The sequence below is a fragment of the Eleutherodactylus coqui genome, chromosome 7 (assembly GCF_035609145.1).
Source record: "Eleutherodactylus coqui strain aEleCoq1 chromosome 7, aEleCoq1.hap1, whole genome shotgun sequence".
NCBI lineage: Eukaryota > Metazoa > Chordata > Amphibia > Anura > Eleutherodactylidae > Eleutherodactylus > Eleutherodactylus coqui.
The window spans coordinates 99,367,025-99,380,159 of record NC_089843.1 but is presented as its reverse complement, the minus strand read 5'-3'; the positions used below and the strand labels follow the sequence as shown (position 1 = coordinate 99,380,159).

Sequence of the window (13,135 nt, the reverse complement as noted above, 5' to 3'; positions counted from 1 at the left end):
GCAATACACAAATGTGATTTTTGTACAATACTGTTTTAACATTAGAAAGTCCCACTAACATTTGCGTTAAAAAAAATGCGGCGATATCGTTTGCAGTCAGCAATCAATTTTCTTGAGCAGCCCTTGAACCACAAAATCTGCTGGGATCAATAGCTTTTGAATAAAAGAGTCCATAGCTATCTAACTATCTTTTCCAGAAGCTGCTCCAGGCCTATTGCTCCATGATCTTGGATTGGGCCACCTCCTGAATTCAGCAGAAGCCATGTTCAGTGCAAACGCAGAGCAGCTGCTACCACAATTCACAGCCTATCTTATTCTTGTGTTCTCCTTCCAGTTGGTGAAGTTTCACAGCTGCCAGGCTCTGCATGGAACTAGGGTGGCTCAAATTTAATGGTGACGTTAAATTGTGGGCAACTAGAAGTCAAGTTTGTAGGAAGAGATTGACCTCTGGTTTGACCAGTGACTAATGTGGTGGTCGGGTGGTCAGAATAAAGTCAACGTAAATGACTTCTCTGATAACAAAGGGGCTTAAATGACCTGGGACACAACCATTAGACACAGTACTTATGCATGGTGGGTGAGTACTACATGGAACATGAAATAAAATAATGGTGCTTATATGGTAGGTTGCCTGGAGTCCAGGGAGGTATTTCTTATATTTATCCAGCTCCTTAAGCACTGACTTTCGGGGGTGATAGCGCTGGATTGGGGAGCCGTGTGACAGGTTCCCTTTAATGTACTGTAAATATCCATCCATGTAAATCTACGTATTCTCAACAGACAGCTCACTATTCATGAGGTATTCAACCCGCAAACACATCTATAAAGTCAAGTCTTGTAAAAAGAAAGCACAGAAAGAACGTTGAAAGATTCTGTTCTCTCTATGGCAACACCCATTCTATATCGCTGGCAATTAAAAAGCATTTAATAGTAAAATGAGCACTTAGAAACCAATGCAGTCCCAGACAATGGATGTCTGTTCTGAAGGTCATAAATTGGGTTACTTTACACTCCCTATTGTCAAGACATTCTCAAGCTTTCTTAGCTACCAATCCAAGATCAAGCTTATTATAGGCAGTGTACAGGTTACATTTATTAATTCAATTAATCTTCCTATTTATTACGCTATTAAGTATTGCAATACATATAAGCACAATTATGGATAGAACACAACACCATACACTATAATACATTGTAATAAAGACTAAGAAATAAGAAAATGGACGCACAAGTGATGTTAAATCTTAACATCTTCAGAGTATTTAAATAAGGAGAATAAATAAAATCATTAATGGATTATTGGTGATATTAAAACCTATTAAAATTAGTTTAGTAAATATAAGACCTGTTTTACATATTCCATGTGTAAACCTACCAAATACAGGGAGCCTAGACTTGTTTTGGTCAGTTGCAATGGTCACCTGAACACCTTCTGGAATATGATGCTTCAAAGGTGTGAGTGGCAGATTTCTCTCTCTGGAGGAGGACAATGCTGTTTCAATGTTCCTTCTGGTTTGTAGCACTTCTTCTTCTCTTTGACATGGTACATCAGCCCTAGAAAATCCTCTTAATGACAAGGTTTCTGGGTCACCAAGGTGAGACAATGGATGCTCAATGATGGGTAGTCTTGGCATTGAGGATCGAGGTGGTGATAGAAGATGATTGGACATCTTGTAGAGCTCAACTGCTGAAATCTGAAGAACATAAAGGAAAACCATACTTAAAAATGCCAATCACATGTACAATCAGTCTTATAGTAAAAAGTATATTTCATAATATTGAGTAATAGGTGTGTAAGTGTAACACAGACCGATATCATTAATATTTTATGCAGCTGTTTGGTTCCCAAGTCTAGATACATAATTACAGCTATAGGAGCTCCTATCCATCTTGAAATCGAAATCATCAAAACAGGTATTTCAAAACACAGTCAGTGGTAAAGTTTTCCTACGTTTTAATAAGACAGGTGTTACATCTCAGATGGACGCACAAATACCTTACCTTGAATGGACATAATTAGTGTCGTAAAAGGACAGAAATACACATAATATACTAACGTAGGGAGCACAAAATATCTCTAACATAACCAGAAGTCTGACCTTAATCTATTAATGCAGTGAGACCCTACCTAAAGTGGAGCACTCACCTTGAAGAAGGCAACCCCACGTCAGGAACCTATCCCTAGATGGAAACTGGGTTAATGTTTGCAACAAAAAATAGCAATACATGTAGTATGGATGTTAAACAACATGAACTGAACCAGATGAAATACTAATACAAAAATGGAAATTAGGAGATAGAAGATAAAGCCCCCCAAATATACTGAACACCAAGCAGAATGATCTGACAGTGTAAAAGGACAGGAGCCATCAGCTAAACAAAGAATACATTCAGACTAGAAGTGTAACTGGCATCCTCTATGAGGAGGAGCCGGAATAAATGTGTACAAGTGCAGATTGGCCAGCTGGGGACACACACCTCCCAGCAAACCAAACCATTTACACATCAGCAGAGAAGGATTCGTGTAGGCATCCAATGCCAAAATGCCACTGAGCATGTGCCGGCATATGGATCACATAGGCTGGGGCGGACGCCGGATCGTCCTCATCTGACATGAGCTGTGACAATAGATGGCATTTTTCTATATAACATGAGAAAACAATCATTTGCACCTCTTGTTACCTTTTAAAGCCCCCAAAATGTGCTTGGCTGCTTTGTATAGAAGCAGTGGGGGAGGGGAATCTTTATTGGAGAGTTCTATACACAAGGCAATGCTGCACATTGCAATGTAACCCTAGACAAGAGCATGCCAGATGCAATCTATATATTTTTACATGGGCTGACGATCAGACAGCCCATGTAATTTTTGCCCCTTGTGAATATGTCCATGATCAAACAGAAAAAACAAGCAAATACTCAGAAGTGGCCTATAATAAACTTCCCACAGTTACTTACTGCCAATGGTACATCGTGGCATTGGGAACTGTGCAGTGGGTAGGTAAAATGTGCTGGGGGCACTATGATGAGCTTTTAAGTGCCTATCTGTCACTACATGGCTTAAAGGGTTAGGGGCCTGTAATTGTTACTAACATGGAGGCATTGTGGATTAAAGCTTATCCACACTTTTGGGTGACTTCTCAGAATAAGCTGTGTTCTGTGTACATGTGGTATAACATTTCTGGCCATTATACGACATCTATAATAAGGTGGATGAAAACTGCTACTTTGATGACTCCATACACTGCCTATAGAGAAAGTAGTAGGTTTAACTCCCTACTTTCTGTAGCATATACAGAGAAATAACTTCAGCATGGAGGACGTCAGAGAAGTGCTGAGTATTATTAATGCGATTCCAGTAGCTATAAATCACTTTGGCTCTATTCATCTCTACGTTGCAGACTCCAGTAGATGTAGATGCCTTAGACTCTGTTCAGATCTATGTTCGAGACTCTCTTTGGGATGTGCAGCACCGTTCCATCAGGAAATCACAGATAAAATAGTGTAGCATGCTGTTCTATTTAATCTAGGAAACTGTTAGACAGCGTAACGGAAGCCAGTTGGATCCCACTATAGTCAAACCTGAACACAAATGTGAACAGAGCTTTACCAGTTCGCTGCCGAAGCATCACTGTGACTCTTTCTCCTCAACCTCTCCTTTCCATTGACTTCTATGGGCAGCATGAGTCAACGCCCTCCTCCATTTTCTGCTATCTGTATTGTTTCTTCTGTTACTAGAGACAGATTTCACTTAACAATAGGCAAATTAGATGGAAGGGAGACCGCTAGTGGCCAGCAGTTTAGAGGGACTTTTCAGCACAAAAACATCATTTTAGGTAAATAAAGTGATTTGCACTATACTGTATATACCAGTGATAGGGGTCAATCATTATTAATCAATAATCTAACATAAGAAAGATAAGGAAACAGTGTAATAAATGTGACATTAGTTATTTGGTTATATAATGTTATGTATTATATGTAAAACATTCCGGAAGTTGCTAGTAGAATTTGGATATAGAATCATATGTAAAAAGGTATATTCAAGCGTTTATTTGGATATTGATTTTAGAATACTAAATGTATGATTAATTAGATTTTATTCAGCTATCTTACTGAATACCAACTTATCAACTTTATGCTGACTCCCAGTAGGTGGCTGGACCAGTTTTGTCTATGTGAAAAGTAGAAACAATGTCCCCTCTTTTGATGTGCAAATTGTTGATGGATCTTTAAGATTACATTCTGACTAAGTAGGTACTCAGACAGCCAGGAGACCACCTTTATTATCACATGTAATTGTTTTATGTATAGTTCAAACAGCTTTGTTGATACCTTTTGTTTAAAAGGCTTTTGATTTACAGCCCTATTGTAATCTGTTGGAATGAGGGTTTGGTCAGCAAAAGTAGAATGAAACTAGGTATTGGAAACGCCTTCTATTCCAACTTGCATATAAACTAGCAATGTACAACAATAAAGGGAATTCATTCTGATTTACTAAGTCTGTGTATAGTGGGTCATTATGGTTCTCAACTATGAGTACTCTATATAATATTTCCTCTTAATTTGGATACAGGCAACATTCGCATTACGGTCTGCGTTCCAGACCCCCCACAGTTTATTTGGCGCCCAACGTGGGGCCAAAGCTAACTCCTTACCTGCAGCCGATACCTGACTACACTACCTGCCGACCAGCCGGACGAGAGGCCACGGGACCCCAGATCTACAAAACACCGGTATACGGTAAGCTCTTGACTTGCCACTCAAGCTCTGGGCTCTCCTGACTTCATTCAGTCCTCGTGTCGACAGGGGGTGAGTTGCTGTATGTTATATAGGACGCTTCTGCCTGTTATTTACGGTGTTCTTAGTGACCGTGCTAGACGGAAGAACTCTTGTGTGTATATTGCCATGTTGCCTGTAGTAATTGTTGAAATCTGTACGTTGATAGTCTGTGTCGTGTTAGCCATAATTTGCTTTTACTGAGTCTGTTATAATATCACCAGAAGTTCCCTTAGAAGAGAGGTCTGGTCTCCCCTAAACCCCCCCTTAAGGAGTCCGTAAAACTATTCCAGGACCAGGGGTCCTTAGTGTACTCTGTGAAATAGAAGCCTGTGTGAAATAAAAGCCTCTGTGAAATAGAAGCCTGTGTGAAATAAAAGCCTCTGTGAAATAGAAGCCTGTGTGAAATAGAAACCTGTGTGACAAATAGAAACCTGTGTGACAAATAGAAACCTGTGTGACAAATAAGGTTCTGTGTGCCATAAGCTGTGTGAGAAAGGGAAGGGGGAGACGATTGCAGACAAGTGTATAAAATATAGAAAGATAGGACTTAGAAAAGCAGGAACCTTTAACTATGAGTTCTGGCAATAGTACGGGAAAAAGCATGAAAGATATCAGAAACGCCGGTCTAGAAAAAGGAGTAGAGGCCATAATAAGATATAGCAAAAACGTAAATGTAGAACAATGGGATTGTGCACCGAAGGATGACGGCATACTTGTGTACTCATCCCCGGTGCCAAACCCGGCTAGGATGTACCCGGTCCTACCAACCGCGGACAGCTCCGACATTCTTCTTGACTGTCAGGATTGTCCCAGGTGCGGACAACAAAACCCTTTACGAAGACAAATGGCTTTAACTATGTGTAGACGGGAAAAGAATGAAACTATTGAATGTTATTTTAGTAGGCTGGGAACGAAGGCTAGGGACATTGGTTTCACCCTCTGTGCAGATGAAGTGTACTACCCAATGATGTGTGAGGTGTTCATGCAAGGCATCGGCCCATCATTGGCAGATAAAGTAAAGGCATGTACCCCCGGCTGGCGACAAGCCAAGCCCATGGACTTGTATAAAAAGGCAGTAGGGTTTGCTATGGATGAGAAGCGCCCTGTAGCGGCGGTTAAATACTATAGCAACCAAGGGGGAAAGGTGCAGTTCCAGGACAGACCCAACAGAGGAATACGTAAGTGTTATAATTGCCGCAAGAATGGCCACCTGGCCAAGAATTGCCCTTGTCCCAAGAACCCTCATGATCAGGAGACAGATCAGGGCACCACTCCCAGCGGCGACAACGCACCGCATCGCCGGAATCTGTCCCAATGAAAACCACTATCGTTTGTCTTGTAAGTCTTGTTGTTATGTAAACTAATCTTTGTTGTACGTCTTAGTGTTCTTGTAATGTCTAATTTCTAAGTGTAAGAAAGTTATACCCCACTCACATCTGTGGGTGTTCAAAAGAACAATGAAGTATATATATACTGGGTGGTTTTTTTTTTGGTTTTTTTTTCCTGAGTGTAAAGAAGGTATGAGCTATGGGGGGGTTGTATTGTCTCTGTAGTAAGGAATGGTGTAAGCAGACTGTGCAGGTTAATAGGGAACAAAGAAAGTGTAGTATAACTTGTTAAAAGAAAGAAAAAAAAAAAAAAAAAGCAAGTCAATGAGTTAAGGAAAGGTAGAAGGTTTAACAATGCACGGTAATAATAGTTGCTATCTGGAGTGGTGAATATAAGTATGTGGGTGGAAATGGGCATAAGTTGTATTATGTTTGTCATTGGGTAGCCTATTCTGAGCGAATCGTGTAAAAACCGCGGTACTAAGAGTTTTTCTTATCTATACATAATTCGCTCATTATTGGAAGTCTGGTGTACAGTAAATACAATCCCAATTTCTACTTCACATATTATCAGTCTGTATGAGTGAATTAAAAACCCCAGTGAGTGTGAATTCGTGTATTAATGAAGGGCCCGTATGAGAGTTAGATTGTGTTATATGGTATATACTGTCCGGTGGCTAGAAACTAAATGAGGCAAGAAAGACCAAACGCTGAGCCAGACCACAGGGGGTGGAGCTAGGTGATGTAAGGAGATGGGAGGGAAGAACAATAGGAAGAGGTGTTCTTCCACCCTCAACACAGACCAGCCTAGGAGAGAAGTATACGTCTAGTAATTACTAATAATTAATGCTGTTTAAAGTCTGAATGTTTTAGTTGCTTATTAATATCTTAGCTATTGTTTCATAGAGATAAAATTCAGGGTCATAGAAAGGAAGACAGACGCTGATGAAATAAGAAACTTGTAATGAATTATGTGAATTATACGGTCTTAAAAATAGAGAACATATAGGGATTTTTTTTTTTTAAGATATATTTTAGTTTCTTTGCTTTTTGTGTAAATGTCAGTTCTGTGATTGGTTGGACGTCTATATCACTGCTAAATGCTGTTAGTACTGCACTGTCTCTGAAAGAATGTTCTGTAGGAGAGACATGCAAACGACCAGCATCGAAGGGGTGGAGCTAGATAATGTAAAAGTAGGTAATGTTTCATCCTTCTTTTGTCTACAAAGGAGGGGGTGAGGAGCTTGGGCAGTTAGGAAATTTTTTTTTTTTCTTCTTAAATTTGATGAGACATTGCAGGCAGGATCAGATTAATAATGAATTTGCTTAAAGAATATCATATTCCAATATGAATACATGTTTGTGGATTATTCTGCCTTGTTGTAATTCATGTCTGTTATTTGTACTAATATCTTACAAGCCTTATCTGCATCCATCAAATTTTCACCGGATGGATCGGTACGGGTTGAAACCTCAAGTGACAGTTCAGAGGAGGTTTTGTAAACTAACTGCTCTCTTGGTAGATCCGGCTCATGTATTTGTCTTGATAGCCACTGCAGAAACTCAGCTTTCCGCAGGTCCTGACAAATAGTAAGCCACTCCAAGACAAACTCCAATTCCTGAGTCATTGCTTAGCCCAAGGAACTGGATATCTGACATAGGTGATCCAGGTATTGCAGGTCAGCAATTTCTAAATTTTTAATTTTTAATTTTGCTACAAGGTTCTGATCTATTTTAAATAGAATACCAGCCTGATTGTCTAGCAGTAATTGGTGCAAGGGGTTTCAGGAGTGCCGATTCAGCTGGCAGAAACTGAACCACTAGAGGTAATGTTTAAAGGGTCACGATGCCTCATGCGCTTCCTTGTGCTGGAAAGTCCTGAAAGCATATTGGGAACCGAAATGATGGGATCCTTGGGATCTTGTATCGAATTTCACCCGTCCGGTGAGGCTCGTATACACCCCAGGTCTGAAAGTCACCCGACCTTCGGTCGGATGGCAGCAGACCTAGCGACACCTCTCCCTGTCTTCACTCTTACGCACGCAGAGAAACAAGTTCTTAGTGTCGTTCCTTTGAGCCTTTGGGCTACCAGTCAGACGGACCTCGACAGACTGTCTGTATTTGTTTGTATTTAATTTCAGAGGAAAGCAGTACTGTTGGATAGTGCTGCCACAAGGGGCACAGTATAGCCCAATACCAGTTCACCAGATTCATGAAACTGGTATTAGACGCCTGGCCAATTCGCGAGGGCACCGCCCTCTTGTAATATGTTGATGATTTGTTTTTAATTTACTTTTATGTACTGCTGACAGTTACCTCAATGCATCACTAAGCCTTTTGTGTTTCCTCCATCAGAGTAGAATGGCTGAAAAGCCAGCAAAGAGAAACTTCAGTTCTGCAAGTCTCACGTAGTGTTCCTGGGCCACTGCCTAGGTCCAGGTACTAAGCACCTGACGCCGGAACGCACGAAGGTGGTAAGTGACATGTAACTTCCCACCTCCCATGCCCAGTTGCGTACCTTCTTGGGACTGGTTTCATACTATTGGCAATGGACGCTCTGCCTCCATGACCATGCAGCCTCTGTACGACTGTTTGGGTTCACGGCCATTTGCCCTGACCTCGCAGGCCGAGTCAGCCTTCTATCTGCTGAAAGTACAGGTAACCGGGTGCACTGGGGCTGCCAGACTATGACAACCCTTTCCAAATGTACGTCACTGAGATGGAGGGACACGCCACCGCTGTACTGACACAAAAAGCGACCTGTAGCATACTACAGTGCCCATCTTGACGCGGTGGCTAGAGGGTCTCCATCCTGCGTCCGAGCGGTTCTAGCAGTTCAGGCACTAATGGACAAAAGTTCTGACGTTGTCCTAGATCACACCATGGTGATCTACACCCCACATGACATACATGGTATCCTGACACAGGTAAGCCATAGACATCTGTCCCGTGCTAGACGGATCAAAATGGAACTTGCATTTACACTCTTCATCAAATGTCTCATTTCAACGTTGCACCACTTTGAATCCGGCCACCTTATTGCCATTAGGTGACACTGATTCAAATGGGGGAGTAAGTACAGAGGACCAGCTCTTTGCAAATTCTCTGACTGATGATGAAGAGGAGGCCTTTGACGCAGAACACCAGCATGATTGAGACAGCTGGGTTCGCACATGTCACTGACAAACACCTCCTAAACCCCCACCTTGAAATGTTTGTGGATGGATCTAGATACCTGAATGACAAAGGAGGGTTTGTAACAGGTTTTGAAGTAGTCACACTGAATGAGATGCTTGTACAAAAACCACTGCCGCCACACATGTCAGCGCAGGAACTGAGGCCTGTACGATTGAAAAATATACCACTACTAATATCTACACTGATTCCAGGCTCGTCTTTGGTACTGCACACGATTATGGACCCATCTGGCAGTCCAGGAGCTTTCTCACGGCACAAGGCAAGCCCATTAAGCTATCATGTTGCCAGGACAGGTGGCCATAATAAAGGTTAAAGCACACACGCAGGGGCAGTCACCAGAGAACAAGGGGATAGGGCAGCCAAGGCTGCAGCTCTCCTGGACAGGACGCAAGACCCCTTGTGCTGTAAGTTGGATCTTGGTCCCACCGCTCTTGTTGATTTGGAATTTGGCGTCCTACGGGACGTAGATGATGTACCAGCGGCTGCATACACCCACCTCGCCGTCCTAGCTCACGGGAAAGTGCATGCCTCTCGGAATGCCATGGTTTCTGTTATGGACAAGGTATGGTATGCTCCAGGGTTGGACAGGTTGGCGAAGGCATATGTGAAGGCATGTGAAGTGACCACTGTATCCTATTCAGAGATTACAAATCGATTACATCCAGCTTCCCAAATCAGGCAGGTATGAGTACGTCCTTGTGTGCGTGGACCTGTTCAAAGCCACCGCACAATGTACAGTGACTAAACTTGTGTCAGAACTTGTATGTAGATTTGGGGTACTAGAGACAATTGAGAGTGACAGAGGTACACAGTTTACAGGTGAAGTGATGCGAGAGGTGATGTCAGCCTTGGGGGTGGAACAAGCGTTTTACACTCCATACCACCCGCAGAGTTTAACAGAGTTGAAAGAACTAAAATGATATGCTTAAGTTAAAAGAAGTGTTTGGCTCTATGCCAAGATTAGGCCTGTACCATCCACAGGCCCTACAGCAGGGGTGTGATAAGGTTATTGAATATGTACAAGAACTATGTCGTAAACTGAAAATAACACCCGATCTAGTGTTTTCCCCAATTCCAGACCCTGACAACCTAGAGGGGACTCATTTCTTGCCACCTGGAGATTGGGTGGTCGCAAAAAGACACGTAGTAAAGGCCTTGGACCCAAGGTTTGACGACCATACCAAGTTCTGTTGTCAACGCCTACTTCTGTAAAAGTGGATACATGCCTCCCAATGCAAGAAAGTTCCCGAGCCAGAGGAAAAGTGATGGGTGGGATCCCGGCGTTGTTTGGGTGGGGGAGGTAATGGACATTTTGATTTTGACTTTTGCATTTGTCTTATTGGACTATCTTCTTATTGGGAAACACCACTACGAACGATCCACATGGAGAAGCGATGGACTGGATGGGCAAATATTTCCCACACGTGTATGCCCAACCTCAGGAGTGGAGAGGACATTTTGCGGACTTGTCTATTATCTGTCCCCACTCCTGTAGAGACTCTTCGAGACATACCCAAAAATACACCCCTTTAAGTGTCTAATATGACGATGACGATATTGATGTTGATAAATCTAAGATTACTGTATTGTAAACTTGATTGACTTGCAATATTTGATATTATGTCTTCATATCTTGATGGACATAGAGTGCACCATTCCTACCTGGGAACCCGGCACCTATGGGTGATAGAACCAGGAGATAATGGTGGCTCTGATGTCCAAATGAGGGAATGATAGGGGTCAATCATTATTAATCAATAATCTAACATAAGAAAGATAAGGAAACAGTGTAATAAATGTGACATTAGTTATTTGGTTATATAATGTTATGTATTATATGTAAAACATTCCGGAAGTTGCTAGTAGAATTTGGATATAGAATCATATGTAAAAAGGTATATTCAAGCGTTTATTTGGATATTGATTTTAGAATACTAAATGTATGATTAATTAGATTTTATTCAGCTATCTTACTGAATACCAACTTATCAACTTTATGCTGACTCCCAGTAGGTGGCTGGACCAGTTTTGTCTATGTGAAAAGTAGAAACAATGTCCCCTCTTTTGATGTGCAAATTGTTGATGGATCTTTAAGATTACATTCTGACTAAGTAGGTACTCAGACAGCCAGGAGACCACCTTTATTATCACATGTAATTGTTTTATGTATAGTTCAAACAGCTTTGTTGATACCTTTTGTTTAAAAGGCTTTTGATTTACAGCCCTATTGTAATCTGTTGGAATGAGGGTTTGGTCAGCAAAAGTAGAATGAAACTAGGTATTGGAAACGCCTTCTATTCCAACTTGCATATAAACTAGCAATGTACAACAATAAAGGGAATTCATTCTGATTTACTAAGTCTGTGTATAGTGGGTCATTATGGTTCTCAACTATGAGTACTCTATATAATATTTCCTCTTAATTTGGATACAGGCAACATTCGCATTACGGTCTGCGTTCCAGACCCCCCACACCAGATTTCCTTTGTATATACTTTTCTAAAACCAAAAACAAACAGTATTCAAACTAGAATAGCAGGTTGGTGTCACCGTCTTTTCCCCCAGGCTGGGAGCACTTTTGAATAACTCACAAGCTACAGTAGGGGATATTGTACATGGTGCATGATTGTAGCCCTATATGTGCACTGCCTTGGAGTAGAGGATCCCTCTTTTCTCTTCCAACCCAGCAAACACAATCTTTTAACAAGGGCAAACACATGAAAGACAAAGCCCCTTTGTCTGGCAAAACATTAACTGCTTGCTTGATATTTAAATGCCCTGGTGGCACAGTGGCTGACTCTGATATTGAGGCATTGGTTGGGTTTGTTATATTGGCCATTATTCATAAACATTATGCTGTCAAATACCCAAATATGTTTGGTGCGTATTAATATCATTGCATATGATGAGATAATGAAAGTACATTCTCAAATTTATAGTTACACATTTTAAGTAGTACTGAAGAGCATATTCATTGTACATTTACCCCAGAAAGTACAGTATATACAGTAATGTAACTATCATGATAAGTGAAATCGTGCTTCATGTCCACAACACATTGTTCACTGCGCTGGTTTAATCTATTTCTTGTTAAAGTTTTGTTTTCACAGAGTTAATAGACTATTAATCTACCAAAACATCCTGCCTTTCATGCCTCCAGGATCAGTGGTGTACTGCGCATTTAAATGCAATCCATTCAATGACATTCACTGCTTTAACACATAAATTAAGTCTTGATTTTACTGTTAAACAGGTAAATAGTCAAAACTTTCTGATTTCTCCAAAGTTTAAGTAAACAGTTTTTATCCACTACTTACTGTAAGCCTGGCTATGCAGCTTTGCTCTTTAATTCCTTATTATCCGGGCTCACTCGCTTTGTAGTCCTCGCAGTGTTTGGTGTAGTGTTGTTCTCTTTTATTGGACAGAGACAGGTTGCTAGAGGCAACATGGAGAAACCTAAAATCTCCTGCCAATGCATTGTAGCAGGAGGCAGCAGGCAGGAGGCCTTGCTGTCCATCAATGCACTAACCAAGCCCCTGCATTCATTGTCATTGTGAATAGCAGTGACAGCCACACCTTTACTCTGTAACTAGACTTTACACTATTCAGAATGTGCACGCTGTCCTGTAAAGTCAGTCAGCTTCTTCTCTGGAAGGTTTGGAATCAGGTTAACTATTTGACTATAATGTAACTTATTCTGAAAATGTAACAATCCAAGGTTACAAACAGGACTGATGCTGTATTTTTACTGTGAATAACTAACTGCTTACTGATTCACATTATACACTGAGAAAAAGGTATACTATAAACATGGTATGCGCATGCGGACA

General features: G+C 41.2%; 1 protein-coding gene across 2 annotated transcripts in view; it reads right to left on the bottom strand.

Annotated features, from left to right (window-relative positions):
- Positions 1 to 12,809, bottom strand: part of LOC136572664 (EF-hand calcium-binding domain-containing protein 6-like) — a 125,010-nt gene extending 112,201 nt beyond the window's left edge. Inside the window, exons 1-3 of one of the 2 annotated variants that reach the window (XM_066573463.1) lie at positions 12,623 to 12,809; positions 2,147 to 2,181; positions 1,376 to 1,694 (exon numbers count right to left, since the gene is read on the bottom strand). In XM_066573463.1, the coding sequence (XP_066429560.1) occupies positions 1,376 to 1,670 (295 nt within the window). In that variant the 5' untranslated portion in view covers positions 1,671 to 1,694; positions 2,147 to 2,181; positions 12,623 to 12,809. The remainder of the gene's footprint in view (positions 1 to 1,375; positions 1,695 to 2,146; positions 2,182 to 12,622) is intronic. The other variant, XM_066573462.1, reaches the window with a different exon arrangement.
- Positions 12,810 to 13,135: the final 326 nt, after the last annotated feature.